Below are 18,463 nucleotides of genomic sequence, written 5' to 3' on the forward strand. Positions count from 1 at the left end.
TGTGTACATGCACACAGTTCCACATTCGCCCACACTCTGACTTGACCACCCAGAGTAAAGGGCATCAAAAGTCCCAGCCACTCCAAGAACCTTGGAGCAGGTGCCTGGCACACCATGACTACTGAAGCAAAAACTTAAGCAAAATCTCATGAACTCATGGGCAGATTTGTGTTTCTCACCTTGCTCTGCTTGGTTGCCCAGGACAGACTTATTATATCATGTGGCACTCATTTGATGTGTTCATTTGCTTGGGTGTCTTGTGGTGGCAGAAAAAGTATAAACTGTGTCCCAAACCCCCTCCTGGCAGCACTGCATTCCACCTGAGATGACAGCAGTCTGTAGTTTAGTGTGTGTGCTTATCCCTCCCCAGAGAATCTGCTCTCCTGGCTTTGGTCAGGTATAGTGGCCAGAGCACCACTGAAGAAGGTGCTGCAGAGGTATGAAGCAGTGTTCGGCTGGAATCTCAGCTGGTGGTACCATTGACTTCGTGATTTTGGGCAGTCACTCATCTTCTCTGAACATCACTTATCTCATCTGTAACAAAACGATTATTCTGTTTACCAACCACGGCACTAGTGGAATTTTAGATGGAATAGTTCTGGGTTATGCTGCTACTCACTCAGGCCATTTTATATGAAGCTCCCCAGACATGAAGGCAAGAAGCAGCCCTAGTATGGGCCTGTCACTGATTGAGAACCAGTGGACTAGATTAAGTTCCCATCTAGTTGCAGAATTGTCTTGCACAGTCCACTTGGGGTTAGGGCAGTATTGCCTGATTGTCCTGGCAAAATTCTGGGGACACACCACACTTGAAGTGGCTGCAGCTTGAAGCCTTTTCTTTCCCCTTTAGGTACAGCAGAACCTAAGTTAATTGAAGTTTTACTTCTTATAATTTGCTTTACCCACACCTGGCTTGGGTTCTGTTAAGTAGGAAAGTATAGAAGGAAGGGGAAAGATTTATTAAAAAGCTTGGGAAACTACCACTGAGCAGCTTAGAGAGGCTTTTGTTGGGGAGGAGGTAGTAGGTGCTTCTGGAACATGTCTTCCATGTGTATATTAGCCCAGCAAAAATGAACCCAAGGACTGAAACCACCTATAACAGTGATCACTAATGCTCTCTGAGCCAATCAGTTACTATGACCCAAGCTTTCTTTTTTACACTTAGTATGCTTTCAGAGCTTCACACTTACTTCGTACAACAATCTCTAAGATAAATAAATTGCTCATTTTAAAGATAAGAAAACTAAGGTTTAGAGTGGCTAAGTAATTTGCCCAAAGAATAAAGTCATGGAAGTGATCAGATTGGAACCCAGGATGTGTGTTTGCAAAGTTGGCATTTTGGACAGGGTTCCATGATTGTTACCATGCCAGTCACACCACTTATAGCACTCCCTTCTATCCATTGCTCCCCTCTGAACACCCACCTAGTGGTCTGTCAGTCATTGTGGTCCAGGGAGGCCACCTCTATTTGCCAGAACATAGTTCTCATTCAACCCACTGAGTGTCCTGCAGGTCTTGATCTGCATTATCTGTCGTTATTGGCTCCCTCTTCTTTTTCCTTTTCAGTAACATTTCTTTTCTTTTTCCTGACCCTAACAGACATCTCAGCCAAGCCCTGGTGGTCAGTCTTCATGCAGCAGCCAACAGTCCCCCATCAGCAACTATTCCAACAGTGGGTTCGAGCTTCCTCTGAGCGATGGAGGAGGTGTGGGAGACCTCGGTGCCATTGATGAAACCCCAATCATGGACTCAACCATTTCCACTGCAACCACAGCCCTTGCTCTGCAAGCCAGGAGAAACCCAGCAGGGACCAAATGGATGGAGCATGTAAAACTAGAAAGGCTCAAACAAGTGAATGGAATGCTTCCACGACTAAACCCCATCCTACCACCTAAAGCCCCTGCGGTCTCTCCTCTCATAGGAAATGGTGAGTTCTGTGTCAGGTCCCTTGTTTGCTCAGGGTTTTCTGTTATTTAATTAATTTATCTATTATAAGTAAATCTGTGCATGACTCATATTCTAATAGTGAAATCATAATAACTATTAGACCAGGTAGGGAAATCCCAGCAGTGGAGGGAAATCCCAGCAGTGGAGGGAAATCCCAGCAGTGGTCAGTACCTCTTTTGTTTCTACATCTAAAAGTGGAAGGTTAGCAGCCACTTTGCTGATATTTGTCCAGTTCAAGTTAAAGGCAAGCAGGCTTTTGCATTTTCAGCCAGTCAGTTTTTGCTTTTGAGATTAACACTGAATGCCTGGAGCACAACCCAAGGTTGATTCTCCCCAACCCACCACTCAGATGTGTTACAGTCTTATAGTATGTCATAGAAAGCCCTGAGTGTGGACATGAAATCCTGGAATGCCATTGGCCTTTAAACATGCCTCCAATTCTGTACTGTGTATATACCTTTGGCTTTTCATTCTGCCCTTACACTAGACCTATGAGGAGCTTAATTGACCCAGGCAGTCTTCACTCATTTATTTAACCAAGGGTCCCAGAATTTTGCCTTTGAGCTTGTAAATAAAGTTTTATTGCTCTCCAGCAACACCCACTCCTGGTGCTGCACAGCAGAGGTGGGCAGCTGTGACAGAGATTAGGTGGAGTGGGGAACTGAAAATTGTTACTACCTGGCTCTTTAACTCTTTGTTGAGACCTGTTTTCTGTCATCCTGAAGTGAATTCATCTCTCCCACATTTTCTCAGCAGGCACCCAGCCTAGTAACAGCTGCAGTTTGAGTGGGCCCATGACTCTTCTCCCAAACAGAAGTGACTTTTCTGGGGTAGATGTCACCATGCTGAATATGCTCAATAGGAGAGACAGCAGCACCAGCACCATCAGCTCGGCATACCTGAGCAGTCGCCGCTCCTCTGGTATCTCCCCCTGCTTCTCTAGCCGAAGGTCCAGTGAGGCATCCCAGGCTGAGGGCCGGCCCCAGAACGTGAGTGTGGCTGACTCCTATGACCCCATCTCCACTGATGCGTCACGCAGGTCCAGTGAGGCTAGCCAGTGCGACGGCCTGCCAAGCCTGCTCAGCCTTACACCAGCCCAGCAGTACCGCCTAAAAGCCAAGTACGCTGCTGCCACAGGTGGGCCACCGCCCACACCACTGCCCAACATGGAAAGGATGAGCTTGAAGACCAGGATGGCCCTGCTTGGGGACGGCAGGGAGGCCGTGGGGGCCCTACCCCCTGTCCACCCACCCCGGAGATGTAGTGATGGCGGAGCCCACAGTTACAGCCAACGCCCTCTTCTGCCCCAGGATGCACTGGGCCATGGTGTGAGAAGAGCCAGTGACCCAGTGAGGACGGTCTCAGAGAGCCTCTCACTGCCCAGGGTGCAGCGTTTCAATAGCCTAAATAGCTTCAACCCTCCAATTTTACCTCCATCCCTGGAAAAGCGTAACTTAGTGCTTCAGAATTACACACGGCCCGAGGGTGGCCAGTCCCGCCACTTCCACTCACCTCCTTGTCCTCCGAGCATTACTGAGAATGTCACCCTGGAGTCCCTAATCATGGAGAATGATGTGAACCTGAACGATGAGGATTTCTTGCCTGATGATGTGGTGCAGTACTTAAATTCCCAGAACCAAGCTGGGTATGAACAGCACTTCCAGAGTGCCCTCTCTGATGACAGCAAAGTGCTCCACAGGCCCAACTTGGGGAGTGGGCATGGTGACTTTGACCAACCTGGATTGCCAGACAGCCATGCCAGCCAGCACTACGGTGAGCTAGAACAGCCCTGCCCTGAAGCCAGCAAAGCTGACCTGCCCATTCAATGGAATGAGGTCAGCTCTGGCAGTGCTGACCTGTCTTCCTCTAGGCTGAAATGTGGCCAGCGATCCGCAGCTCAGCCAGCTCGAGCCTTTGGGTTATACAACAACATGGGTCCCCACCCACAAAATCCCTTGGGAAAAGGAGCTGGCCCAGCAGGGGTCTATCAGACCCTTGGGGAGCAGTGCAGCACCTATGGCAGGCCAGAGCACCTGATGGGCCACAATGGTGGGACTGGCACCAACAGAAATGCCTTCCATGAACAGCCCTATAAGGTCCAGCAGTATGGGAACTGCCTCAACAGGCAGCCCAGGGTCCCCAGCTCACTTAACAGTGCCTGTGGTGCCGGGATTCAAGTGACAAAGTTGAGAAGCACCACCATGCAAGGGAATGAGAACCAGTCCAATTTTAGCCTGTCGGTGGTACCTAGTGGATCAGCTGGCAGCACAGTGAATGGCCTGCCAGTCCGATACCCAGTGGGACAGGGGAACTTGGCTCATCAGCTATTCAGTGACAGCATGCACCACCAGGGGACAGGCCGCCTGGGGCAGCAGATACCAGGGCAGGTTAGCGCTACCTCACATATCAATGTATATCAAGGGCCAGAGAGCAGCCTGCCAGGGCCCCCCAGCATTGGGGGCCAGCCGTCAAGTTTGGCAGCTGTCAGGAGCTACCTGCCATGTGCTGGTTATGGAAGCATCAGGCGCCAAGCTGTGCCGAGGGGCAGTCTCACTGTGCAGCACAGTGACACAAGTCAGACCTGCAGAGTCAACGGCATCAAGACAGAGATGCAAGGGCAGCCCCATCAACTCTGTTCTAATGTGCAGAGTTATTCTGGTCAGTTCTATGACCAAACCATTGGCTGCAGTCAGCAAGACATGAAAACTGGTTCATTCTCTATTTCAGAAGCCAACTGCCTGCTACAAGGGGCCAGCACTGACAACTCTGAATTACTTTCCCCATGTGCTAACCAGGTGACGAGCACAGTTGATTGTCTCGACAGCCATGACCTAGAAGGGGTGCAGATTGATTTTGATGCCATCATAGATGACGGGGACCACTCCAGCCTGATGTCAGGTGCCCTGAGCCCAAGTATCCTTCAGAACCTTTCCCATAGCTCCTCCCGCCTCACGACGCCACGAACATCCCTCCCATTGCCAGCGTTGTCTGTGAGCACCACCAACATGGCCATTGGGGACATGAGTTCTTTGTTGACCTCCCTTGCGGAAGAAAGCAAATTCCTTGCAGTTATGCAGTAGGCACTAGGAAAAAAGGACTGCCAACAAACATGAACATTTAGGAGTTGAGAAGATTAAATTTAGTCAGTTGGGCTGTTTTTGTTTTTTTTTTAGTTCTGTATGTATTTTAGCAATCTCATCTCAACTAACTGGGATGTGTTTCAAGTATATTCCTTTTATGGAAAAGGACTCTGAAAAACCCTAAAGTATTCTAGGGAGCAGCTGTCTTCCATTTCAGTTTGAGTCAGTATTGTTACACTCGACCACCGTCTTTTTTTTTTTAAGTGTAAGTCTATCCTCTTTATTAGTAAACCATTGTAAATGTGTGATGCACATGTTCTTCTTTCTTTTTGGAGGCAGGTCAGATGAAAGGATTTGACATGTTTGTCTGTTACTCAAAGGAAATAGGTGTTGGTATGCCTTTAACCAAGGGAGTAAATGTCCACCTTTTAAATTTTTCCTTTACATGTGCTCAATGTTTTTTATATTTTTTGTTGTTGTTTTTTGTTTTTCTAATTCCCACACTGGGCACAAGAATGGTTAGTGAGTGTAAGAATCTTTTCTTGGTGATCTTGGTGTGGCATAGATCCTAGATTTTTGACGTGCTCCCATCCCTAACTCAGTTCAGGGTATACTTTTGACAGTTGCCACAAGTAGAAATTTGGGGCTCTTGAAATTAAATAGTTTGCTCACAATTTGGATTTAAAATTCTTTCTATCCATAGTATACATTGGGGCTGGGGAGTAAATCTTTATGGTCAGTTCTCAGTTATCTACTTTGCCTCCTCTCCCTCTTTCTTCATGAGAATTAAGTGCCGTTCAGCATTTCAGGGAGAGAGAGGAAGCCAGTTGATGACATTCAGACACATTGCTTCTTTCATATGATCTGGTAAGTTAGGTAGATTATAGATTGAAGCTGTTAGGTAGAATTAGTTTGGGGTATATTTATGGGTTTGCTGTACTTGTTGATTAGTTCCATGTCTATCATTATCGTAGATAACTGAGGATTGATTATATGTAATTCTAAGTACATAAGTATTTAAACAACCCCACAGCTGTCTGTCATTAACATACGTTAACCCCACTATAGTAAAGGACTACTATTCTAAACACGCTATTTTCAAGGATTTATAAAATTTAGTTGTAACAAAAAGAACTCACATACAGTGATAATTAGAATAAATTGCTTCAACCATTTCTGATATTTCAGAGACCAGGTAGGTTGTTTAGTAGCTGTATGGATGTCCCTTTATACCCTATCTATTAAGTTCTGCATCCACTTAAGAAGTTAAATGTTCTCTGCCTTAGTCCTTGATGTGGGCTTAATCTATCCTTTGTTTTAGATTAACACACTTAAATATTTTAAAAGTGCAGCCACTTCCCATGTGCTGTAAGTACACATAAAAACATACTATGTGTGCACAGAGTACATGGATTATCTACCATTTTACTTTTTAAAAAATATATAAACTATTAAAATATTAACACCTGAGACTACTTGCTGTACTCTTCCCACTGATCTTGGAACTGGATTTATCCAAAGTAACTCATGGTTCAGTTGTGTGGCTTTTTACCTTTATTACTTCCATTTAAATTAGCATGAGAAAGACAAAACCAGGTAAATAAAATATTAGATAATAGAACGTTAGGACCAGCCCATTTTTCTGATGTTTATGTTCTCTTGGACCAAGTATCTCAGCGTGGAGGTAAACGTCCCTTTGGGACTTTGTGGCTAAGACAATTCGTTTGTCTTCAACTGAATGGATATTCATGAGATTAGTAGAGGGCTGCTGAGATTTCTCCTTCACAACCTGCCATCCTCCCACATGCGGCACCTTCTTTTAAATCAAAGGATGCATCTGCTTTGGAACAGACCCCAGAAGCAAAAACCAGCTACCGATCTCAGCTCAGTAGAGTCAAGTCTCTACCAGTTTTCAGTGGGAAAAGTAAAGCTTTTTCTGGATTCCTCAAACATGTTATGATTGAGTCACAAAATTAGTGATCTGTTCCTTAAATTTTCTTTTTTCTAATAACCTCAAAATCCCCAGGGCCTAGTCTTACCTTTCATGTTCTTGTGGTTTGGCCCAATCCCTGTCCTTCTCTATCTGAGTTCTTTACTCCTTGTTCCTGGATTTGACCTGCATTTCTCAATTCCCCTAACTTCCTGTAACATCTTTGCCCCACATGGAAGGAGGGACAGCTGTTGGAATAAGCACTGTTGTCATCTTGTGCCTCTGCTTTTTCCTTTAGTTTCAGATGATTCTCCAGGTTGCCCTGTTTCTTTATGTTTTCTTTTTAAGCTGGTTTTCCTTGCTGCTGTCTTTAGATTTGCAGGAGACACTCATATTTCAACTCAATATGTGGATTCTCTCAATCTGGAAATCTCAGGAGGATGGATCTGTTGTGACATTCAGTGTTAGGAAGGTCTTTTGGGGACATCTAGAAGTGTCTTGTCTGGACATGGGTCTCTGTAGGCTTGGCATCTCCTGTGGCATAATGCACTCTCTCCCCCTAAGCCTCCTCCAGCCTTCTCTCTACCAACTCCCTGGCGTCACATCCTACTTTATAATGTAGGCTCATACCTGGTATTCCTGTTTTACATCTTTGTTAAACATTTTTATATGTCAAACCATTTTGTTTTATTTTCTAAAGAACTAATTAGACTGGCCCTGCTCCTCATACATTAGCTTATCCTCTTGAGCCACAGTTTTGATTCTTATGATGTATGTGCCTTATTTTATGTTAATTGTGTCGATGCAAGGGACCATTTGGTGTTGCCCAATTGGAGCTCACTGCTGTGCGCTTCCTAGCCAGCTGAGAGCAGATGATTGTAGTAGAGTCTGAGCTTTCTTGTAACCTCATTTCCCATGTTGTCTTTAACCGGTAGGAGGGTGCTCTCTTCTGACAAGTTACTGTTGCATATCCTGCAAGCATGTAAGATAAAATACAAGTTCATTTTTTCACTTTTTTAGATTTTTAAAAAATAAAATGTGTAATCCTTTTTAAAAGAAAGACGTGTAAATACATTTAAGTATTGTAGGCATAGTGTCCGGATGTGGCTGGCCCCAGGCCCTCCTTGCATCTTCCTGCAGCTGGAGCTCGATGCCCCATGCCCACCTCCAGCCCCAGGTGGAGCCGGGTGGAGCCGTCACAGATGGACTTGACTTTTGCTTTCAGAACCACTTAGTCCTTTTGTAACAAAGAGCAAGAACGTTTCTTACAATGTCAATAAAAACCTCTTTGTACTGAAATTTTTAGTGGATTGCTTATTTACTTCATAGCTAAATGGAAATAATGGTTTCTTTGAAAAAAATCCAGAGTCTGTGATTGAACCAAACCCTTCACACAACAAGCCAAGTGGACTGGTGCTCTGAGAGCCAGATCCCTTATCCCTCAGGTGGAGAATGAGATGCTAACACACGTGCTGGTAGGGGTGAGGGCGTGTACCTGGCTATACCACTTTTAACCACGATCATTTCTCTCAATGTTATTCTTTGCCAAATTCTATGCAGATGGACAGTTTATTAGCTAATAACGTGTCCCTATTTTAATTATTATCCTTTCTTTTCAAAGGGTGTAGGGTATAACACATATTAACTGAAAATCTGACATGGTATAAGTCTGTTTTTATGTGGTTTTTAATAACTGACCTCAGACAAATGTAAATGACTTACCTCATCTGTCTTATATTTTCTTTTCAATATTATTCTCTAGGTTGTGGTAAAAGACTCCAGATGGGTCACCTTCCTCTGTCTGAAAATCAGCCATTGTCCTGTGAGCCAGCAGCCAAGGGCATTGTTCATCAGTATCTCAGGGTGATGAGTGGAGCCATCATGCACTCACCTACACAGATGGGGATTCCTGCATGTGTCCCAGGGAGCTGCCCACCCCTCCTGTGGGTGAGGAAAGCTTCTCTGTTCTGTAGCAGGGCTTCTACAATCATAGGGATGCTTTACGCTTTTCTAATTCACAAGGGAGAATTTTTCCCATGTACCCAAATTTATTTGCTTTCATAACTAGGTTTCCTCACATAAGGTGTCCAAATGAATTCAGAACAAAAAATAGGAATTTATGCCCTGCCTTAGGTATAAGTTTTCAGTTTACAAATATGTACATCATGTAGCAAGTTGGAATGAATAAGAGAAATGAGGCTAATAGAAAGGAAAAGGGGGCATGGGGTGCATGACACAGACCCCTATAAGTCCATGTGAGCAAGGCACACAGATACAACTGACAGCTTTGTTTAAAAGATGCCTCCTGTGAAGGTTGCAGAGTTAAAGGTAAAATGGCGAAGCTATAATCCATGTGATAAAGGTTTATTTTAAGTAATTTTGGGAATTCAAAGGTGTAGTGTTACATTGCCCAAATAAGAATATAGAAGAATGGGTGGAAAAATTAACCCACTGCCAAACTGTCATTTATCCTTTTTTCTTCCAGGGTTTTTCTTTATTTTTATGGCTCTGTCCCACCTTTGGTTTTACTTTATTGTGTATTTACTATTCTAAGTACAATCTAGGCTAATTCTTCCTTTAATTCTAACTTTTTAAATTGGATTTTACCAACATAGACCTAGTTTATGCTTTCTCTACCTTACTTACTCAGCTTCTTCACCATTTCAGGAATAGTAATAGAACCCAAATTGCTTTTATGCTTCTTTTCTTTTGCATATTGTGTGACCCATACTCAGCATATTGTATTAGCCCATACTCAGCCAAGAGAGGCATGGGCTCTTAGGTTCTACAAATTCTCTCACCTGTCTTGAATCTTCATATCTTCCCACGCTGCTTCCACCTTCTTCAACACCCAGTAGTAGGTTATGATAGTTTCGGCCTTTAGAGAGCTTAGTTTCTCTAGGGAAATCACATAGTTATATATTCTATTAATTCACAGCACTGCTGGATATCCAATATTCCATTCACATTCTTTAATAGGAACTGGAGACAAGAAGGTGAATAAAGTATAGTGTATTCATAAGCTTTGAACCTAATAGTAGGGATGGATATAACCACAGAATACAGTAGTGTGCCATATGGAAGATGTTAAGGGGGAAGTTCTGTGTGGGCCATTAACCATCCAAAGTGCATATGGTAGGGACCACTCAACCTCAGCATTTTGGGCCAGCTAATTCTTTGTTGTGGAGGACTCCTATGTACTATACAATGTTTAGTGGCATCTCTGTCCAACACTCACTAAGATGCCAGTAATATTCTCCACCAACCCAAGTTGTATTCAACAAAAATATTTCCAAGGCATTGCCACATGTCCCTTAGGGAGAAAATGGTTCCAGGTTGAGAGGCTTAGATTTAAGAAATGAAAATAAAAAGAAAGAAACATACTGCAGGTGGGTACTCAGAAGAGAAATTCATGTACAGACCCAAACTAGAGAGTCTGACATGTGGGTGACAGATAAAACAAGTGTAGAGTGAAGAGGACTGAGGAATAAACCCCAAGGAATGCTGTTTCCATGGACTAAGAGAAGGGGTGAGCACATGTGCAACAGACCTGCCAGAGGAGATGGGGGGTAGGAGGCAGGAGAGGGAGGGTGGCAAATTTCAGGAGGTCACCACTGTCAAAAACTACGGGTACATCTAGCAAACTTAAAAACCCTAGTTTTGAAGATAAGAGAGCCTGAGTGATTGTGGGGTAGCATTTTTCTGAGGGGTAGTTGGGAACAGAAACCAGAGCACAATAATTGAGGACCAGACAACACAATACAATGGGGATATAGTGGCTTCTTTCAAATAGCATGCCACATTTCATTACATTCAAGATGCCACCGATACTGACACATGTCACTCCGTGTTCCTGTTAAGAAAGAAAAAGCACTGCAATGAAGCTATGACACAATACTTCCTGTCATGTGTACCAAGGTGGGAAAAACATGCACCGTGGAGGATAAAAAATACATATTTCTAAGGGAAAGGAAAGAGTGGGTCAAAGAGAGATAGATTTTTATTTTTGTTGTGGTTGTTCCCCTTCTCTCCTTCCCTCCCTCGCTCCCTCCTTTCTTTCCTTCTTTAGTGCAAAATACTTGAGCGTTAATCACCTAGTAAGAAAGAGGCAGAGGATGGGAGGTGGTTTATGTTAAGGAGAACAGAGCTATCCTCTGAACCAACTGGACTGTGGGACAGATTGCCTGCTCTGGGATATAGGGGAGAGAGATGAGCATGAGGCAGGTTTTGACAGGTGTGTGGAATGGGTACAGGAGGTCGAGAAAGCTGGGGGTACTCAAAAGTGACGTAGAGTTCTGAGGATGCAGTGGGGTCTGGCCTATGTCAGGAGGGCCAGTGGGCACAAATAAGTGGGGAGTGAGGAAAGGAGTGGGTGACAGGAAAAAGAACATGAAGCAGAGAGTAAAACACACTGCTGTGCCCTTATGGGATCCAGATTCGATTTACTGGGCATAAAACTCAGGTGGGAGACTATTTGTATCTTTTCATCAAAAATAACTTTTAAAAATATATTTTGGCGGTGTTTGTAGCAGCATGTGAAAGAAGGGAGAGTTGGGAGAATGCCCTTGGAATGGCAGAGACTGCTCTGCTCCTGGGGAGGCAGGAGCCTGGGTAAGCAAGGGCTATGGTGGGCTCAACCCCAATTTCTTCCCAGCCCCCATGAGGGGGGCTCCAGCCAGCCCTGCAAAAACCCAAGGTAGTGGCAGTCCTGGGAAGGACAAGCCCCCACAGTCAGGGCTTTATGTCACTGGCTCTTCACCAAGTACGCAAGACTCTTCATTGGATTTCCCAATTAATAGTGCTTCAGGGTTATTTTGTTTCAAGTTACATGACTGTTTGTTTAATAACGTAACAGACTAATGACTCAGTCTTATCTTTGCTTCCACCTGTGGTAGCCCTGCAGGCTCTGCTCATACCTTCCTCCTACTCTGGTTTCTCTTCTGCTTTCGCCTTCCCGGTGTGGCTGAGTGAGCAGTGACAGGTGGCCTGGCAAATCTGTGGCCAATCAGGAAGGAGTTCCAGCAGTGCTAAAGCGGGGCCAGTCTTGCCTGAGGAACAGGCAGCTGCCTCTTCCCTGGGGAGAGAGGCAGCTGTGGACTCTTGGAGCATTAGCAAGCAGGTAGGCAAACTGCCTGGATTGGCTTTACTGTTCTGTAAAGTAGTCAAACTGCTCTGCTGTGTTTCACAGGCTTCTTGCTGAAGCTCTATCTACAGAAAAACTTCCTAATCACTCACTCCAGTTAGACACAGCAAACATTATCCTTTCCCTGCTTTTGAAAAAGGTCTAATCTTGGAATGTGTGCTTCTGATGCCAGTGGTAAAAATTATATTGCAGCAGTCACCTCTCCCCTGGTTCTCTGCATGAACCATTGAAGTAATCCCCTGAAATGTGTGTTTGGTATTATTTAGGACCTAGTGCATCTATCTCTCCTGTTGTTCTGCTGATGCCCTGAGTAACAATTGAGAGCTTATGAAGCAGAGGTTTACCTTCTCTGAGGTCAGAGGAAGAGGAGGCAGGAAGAAAACCAAGTGAAACCTGCATACCTGTGAAAACCTTAGCTCATGTAAAGGCCCCTAAAAAGAGGAAAGAGGAAGCTTGCCCTTGAGAGTAGCCAAGCAACCAGTGGAGTTCGAATCCTCCCTACCCCAGATCACTGTTCTTCCTCTACAGCTGTGAAGCCTCAGGCTCTCAGAAGTTCTAGGGCTCGGATGTGATCCATACTCAGAAGTTTGACTGCAACTCTGCTGAGTTGACAGATGCAGGCCCCCAGCCCTCAGGATGTGCAATAGCCAAGTACACTAAGGTGAGATTCACTGCATTCCCATAAGACAGGGAGAAAGCCACCTGGCATAGGATTATTGAACAGTCAAGCCGAGGAATTTTGTTGCTGTTTGGATAAAGAGGAGGAGGTAGCTACCTCTCACCTCCTCTTCGCCTGCTGAGGGGTAGAGATGGAGGTGAGCCAGGGCACTGCAGAGCATGCAGAAAGGACAGAGCTGCTTCACTATCAAGATAAGGGTCTGTGTCTCCAGAGAGTCAACTGTATTCTCATTTAAAGGTTATTCTGACATCCCCAGATGTTTTGCCCAAATGACACCTAGATGCATTTCCCAGTGATCATTTTTAAGTAAGTAGCAAACTTGATAGGCAATAAAAATAAAATTGGTTGGGAAACAAATGAAACAGCCCAGTGTGTATGTCGCACTCAAGGAATGTCTACAGTCTCTTCAGGAAGACAGTCCTTCCCCCTGTACCTTGAATAATGTCTCAGGCTTTCTGAGTGACTAACAGTTACAGATTCATTGCACAGGTATTTTGTTTCAAAAATTTAAAAAAAATTAAATTACAGTAAATATGCAGTATTGTATTAGTTTCAGGTGAACAACATAGTGATTAAACATGTATATAACTTACAAACTTATCATCCTGGTAAGTCTAGTACCCATCTGACATCATACCTAGTTATTACAGTATTATTGACTATATTCCCTATTCTGCACTTTACCTCCCCATGACCATTTTTATAACTGGCAATTTGTACTTCTTAATCCCTTTCATTTTTTTTACGCATCCTTCCAAACCCCTCCCATCTGGCAACCATCAGTTTGGTCTCTGTATATCTATGAGTTTATTATGTCTTGTTTGTTCACCTATTTTTTTAGGTTCCACATATAAGTGATAAGTGGAACCAATATAAGTGATATCACACACATGATATCACAAATCAGGTATTTGCCTTTCTCTGTCTTATTTACTTTACTCAGCATATTACCCTCTAGGACCATTGATGTTGTCACAAATGGCAAGATTTCATTCATTTTTATGGCTGAGTCACATTCTGTTCTACCACAGATCAGTGTTCTTCATCCATTTGTTTATTGATGGATACTTAGGTTGTAAATAATCACATGGCCATTCTTAGCCCTGCTACTCAAGAAACTCATTGCTCTGTGAAACAAACTCCACCCCATCTCCAGCATCTGCCATCTGACCTACATACTTCCAAACATGAAGTCATGAAACATTATGATAAATATTTCCTCTAAAGTTCATGCAAAGAAAAAACCCCAAACAATCCACCCATTCTCTCTCCCCCTTGAGCATATATAAATGTGTCACTTGAATAGAAGTAACAGCATGACCCTTTCTCACCCACCTCTGATCCATCTACAGGCCAGTTGCAAACAACACTCTCCAAAGCCTCCAAGGTATTGGGGGGAAAACAGACCATTCCATTGACCTAAAGACAGAAGATCAAGGAACCGCTTTTCCTTAGGTTGCCTTGACCTAGGGTGTCTTCACTTGCTGTTCAGTTTTAGATGATTTAGTATCACTTCCCACTGTTCCAACTGAACACCAAATAGCTTCCAACATGGCAATGGTACAGCTTGTTTGAAATGCATTCTAGACTATTCTAAAGCAAGTGGCTTTAACGTTCAGCTAAAAGGAAAGTTTGTGCAAATCAGTTGCTTTTAATCCATCTTTGCCAGCCATGTATACCAGGATTCTAGCTTCATTCAGACACAGGGTTTCCCCTTCAAAGAAGGATGCAAAAGGGGTGCCTTACACGATTCCCAGCTGGTATCCTGCAATTCAGTGTTAGCATTCTCCACCCAGATAGTGATGCTGGGACCGGCTCCCAAGTTAAGAGCTCAGTCTTCCATAAGACTGCCCCCATTTCAGAAGCCATCCTCAAGTTCAGCGGTCCCCAGGCCACTTGCACTTCTGACTGATTGGCTACAAATTGGGGGGTTTCCATGAGTCTCTTAGGTCAATAATTCTGTAGAAACATTCACAGAACTCTGGAAAAGGTTCTGTCTGTATGGTCACAGTTTTATTATAAAGGATGCAACTCAGGAATAGCCAAATGAGAGGATGCATAGGGCAAGGTCTTGGGAGGGCTCTTGCACAGAATGCAGAGCTTCTGTGTAGAATCAGGTCCTCTCACCACCTTCTGGACATATCAGTGTGTTCACCAATCAGGCAACTCCACTGAATCTCAGTGTCCAGAGGTTTCCTTGGGGTTTTATTATGTAGGCATAATTGATAAAATCACTGTCTATGTGATTCAGTAAAAACTTCAGCCCCCATCCCCTCCCCAGAAGTCAAGCTGGCGTGATTAGAGTCTCAATCCTCTAATTATGTGGTTGGTACCCCTGATGACCTGCCCCCATTCTGAAGCTACTTAATGGCCACCATGAATCACATTATGAACATAACTCAGGTGTGAGCCAAGGAGTTCATGAATGGCAAAGACATTCCTATCATGGGAAATCCCAAGGATTTTTAAATGTCCCCCCAATTTTTATTATACTACAAGTGGCTTCTTTTTGGAAATGTCCAGACTGAGAAAGGGGAATGGATGGAGCCAAGATGTGACAAGCTTTATGGTCCTGGCTTATGGAAAAGAGCCGGCCCTGCTGGCACCAGGAAAGAATGCCTGCAACTTCTCTGTCCTCTAGATGTGAGCTCACTAAGTACTCTAGGCCTCACTGTTCTCACCTGCAAAAGTGGCTTAATTATGGTGTCCACACCAGAGTTGTCATGAGGAAGAATGCAATTGTAGATACGAGATGCCTAGCACATGTAGCACCCAACAAGCACTCACGTGATTATTTTTGTTGTGATTTTTTTCTCCCTTCCCCAGGCCATGATTCCACATGATTGGAGAGTAGGCACAAAAGCCCAAAATGTGCAGGAAGAAGGTGGCTCCAGAGCCATAGGCCCTGACACAGGGATACATCTAGGCCTATTTCCACCAGCCAACCTGCTTGTTCTTCAGTTCTGACTCACAAAGCAGGCAACTTGTATACCAGGGACATGTTCTCAGAGTAGAGAACAGCAAAGGTATTTTCATTCAAACCCACCTCAGAGGAATCAAAAAGTCCAAAGCATCAAAAACAAAAGCTGATATTTTACCCTACTGTCCAAAGTATGGTAGTTTTCTGATAAAGTTTATTGCTAGAATTTAGAATTATTAACTCTGAATGAATAAAAGTACAATGATTTAAAAAAGTACATTTTATTATTGTATATACACTCCAAAACACACACACACACACTTTCACAATGTGCAGATCTGTCCTGCAGCCCCCACAATCAGCAACAGCCATGCTGCCTCATCCTGTAGTGAGAAATCCTGCCCAGCTTCAAAGAGCCCTCACTATACCCCCTTCATTCTCAACTACATCATCATTAGTGTGGTTTTGAAGATGGATGATCATTTCTTACTGATTATTTTATTACAAATTTTGTCCTTTGGATGCTTCAAGTTTTATAGTTTAGGATAAATTACTTTCTATAGAATTCAAGAACATGACCCTGGGGTGAGTTTGGTGATTAGAAATACAATGTAGTTCTGTGCAAAGAGAGACACTATTAATATTTTGATGCATTTATTCCCAGTCTTTTTGGTGATGCATTTTTACCAAAGACATTTATTTATTATAAAATGAATATACACTCTTTGTGAAAAATAAAGAAAATGTCAGAAGAAAGTAGAATTGATCTGTCATTCAACCACCCAGAAATAAATGCTGTTAATAATTTGTGACCTAATTATAGATCTTCCTGTCTCATATAACATTTAATAATAAACATTTTCCAGGGGAGGCAAGATATAGGAGAAGTGAATGGAAGCCACACTAACCTCCTTCCAGGACAATTCTTGAATTACAACTAAATTTTGGGGAAATCACCCAGAGCAAACAACTGAACAATAGTTAGAGAGAAGCCTTATAACTTCAGACAGACAGAAGAATTAGCTTCAGCACTAATTGATTGGTAAGGAGTGCAGTAGAGACTCAAGTGGGCTGGCTGGGCACCTACAGGCAACAGTGCCGAAGGGATAATTAAGTGACTAGTAGGCTCCCTCTGAGAAGAATGGAGTCTAAACCCTAAGTTGGGATCCCCAGCCTAGGGCACCAGAGCCCAAAAAGTACACAGATGACAACAGGTGGTAAAAATCAAAGGGTTGCACTCTGCCACAGACAGATGGTTGGAGATGCAGAGAACCAGTCAAAAGGCCAAAATGCAAGCTCTTCAACTGCTACCACTTCCTGGGGACTCTGACAAAGGTGAGGGCAGAGTGTGTTGAAGATGCCTGAGGAGAGACTGGGGATGGAAGCTTTGAGAAGAGAACTGAGAGAATAGATGCTGGGATCCTGGTGCTGAGTCATCCTCCACTATAGCAGCAGTCATCCTGCTCAAGCAGACCACTCCCCTCCAAGTAGCAGCAGCCTGAGGAGAAACAACAGCCCTGCCCCCAACAGAGATTCTGCCCTGGCTCTGTGGTGCTTAAGTCTGACTGCTGAGTGCAGAGTGACTAGATTGACAACAGACAATAGATTCCTGGCAGCCTCTCAGCAGTCTGCCTAAGACCAAATGGGGTAAACATCTACATCACCAGAGACATATCCAGAGAGAAAAAACTGTGGTAAATACTAGAGGCTACCCAGACAAAATCCACTGAGGTCTTCTCCATGATTAGTGATATTTTCTATTCTGCATAACTTTCTAACACTCATTTCTTACCCAGCAAGTCTGTGCATATAAGTCACTAGAATTTATACTATAGTTTATATTCCTTTTTTCTTTTTTATTATAATAATCTTAATCTATTTCCACCCTATTAATACTGGTTCATTTTCTGTTGATAGTAGTATTGTAGAGGGGCATATTTTTGCAGGTATGGGTTTGTTCTCTGGGCTTTGTGGTTTTGTTCTGGAAGCAACTACACAACAGCAAAAAGACATGGTAAGCAGAGTGACCCTCAGTCAGCCAGCTGGAGGAAAGGACTCACTAAAGAATGACTCAACATGGGGGGGGGGGGGGGGGGGGGATGGGAGTAAAAGACAGAATACTGTAGTTGAAAAATAATTTAAAAAATAAATTCATTAATTTAAAAAAAGAATGACTCAAGAACAATCAAACCACAATTACATCAAAGAGAGCCAAAATAAATGGCATAAAGGTCATCCTAAGAGCAGCAAGTTTAGGAGGTCAAGGAAACTACACCATTGAATCTTACATATTTCCTACCATAGGAGTTCATATTGTAGGGAGTCACAAACTCAGGGAGTCAGAAGAGATCAATTTAAGAAGCAGAGGCAAGCAGGAAGAGTCTCACAAACAATGGGAAGACAAAGAAATAAACCCCAAATGAAAGCAAAGCAGGAATCCTCAGAGAGAATGCTAAATGAAATAGAGGTAAGTCAACTATCACATATTGAGCTGAAAACAATGGTTATAAGGAAGCTTAATTAGGTCACTGAGAATTACCAAAAACAACAGGGAAACTACAGTGAACTTACTATAGTTTCATGCAAACCATATCAGCATGAAAAAGGAAATAGAAACCATCAACAAGAATCTGAAGGAAGTGAAAAATACAATTTCTGAATTTAAGAACATGGTGCAAGGAATCAAAAGCATGCTAGGTGAAGCAGAGGATCAAAATAGCATGCTGGCAGACGAGGTGGGGAAAAAACTCCCAGAAAGAGCAAG

At 43.5% G+C, this 18,463-nt stretch overlaps 1 protein-coding gene across 5 annotated transcripts in view; it reads left to right on the plus strand.

The window, feature by feature from the left end:
* GLI3 (GLI family zinc finger 3) overlaps window positions 1-8,217 on the plus strand; it is a 318,015-nt gene extending 309,798 nt beyond the window's left edge. For 4 of the 5 annotated variants that reach the window (XM_053662976.1, XM_053662978.1, XM_053662977.1 and 1 more), the window contains 2 exons: window positions 1,600-1,927; window positions 2,701-8,217. In XM_053662976.1, the coding sequence (XP_053518951.1) occupies window positions 1,600-1,927; window positions 2,701-5,027 (2,655 nt within the window). In that variant the 3' untranslated portion in view covers window positions 5,028-8,217. The remainder of the gene's footprint in view (window positions 1-1,599; window positions 1,928-2,700) is intronic. The other variant, XM_037132127.2, reaches the window with a different exon arrangement.
* Window positions 8,218-18,463: the final 10,246 nt, after the last annotated feature.

This window comes from Artibeus jamaicensis, unplaced genomic scaffold (assembly GCF_021234435.1).
Source record: "Artibeus jamaicensis isolate MK-2021 breed Jamaican fruit bat unplaced genomic scaffold, CSHL_Jam_final contig_311, whole genome shotgun sequence".
NCBI classification, from domain to species: domain Eukaryota; kingdom Metazoa; phylum Chordata; class Mammalia; order Chiroptera; family Phyllostomidae; genus Artibeus; species Artibeus jamaicensis.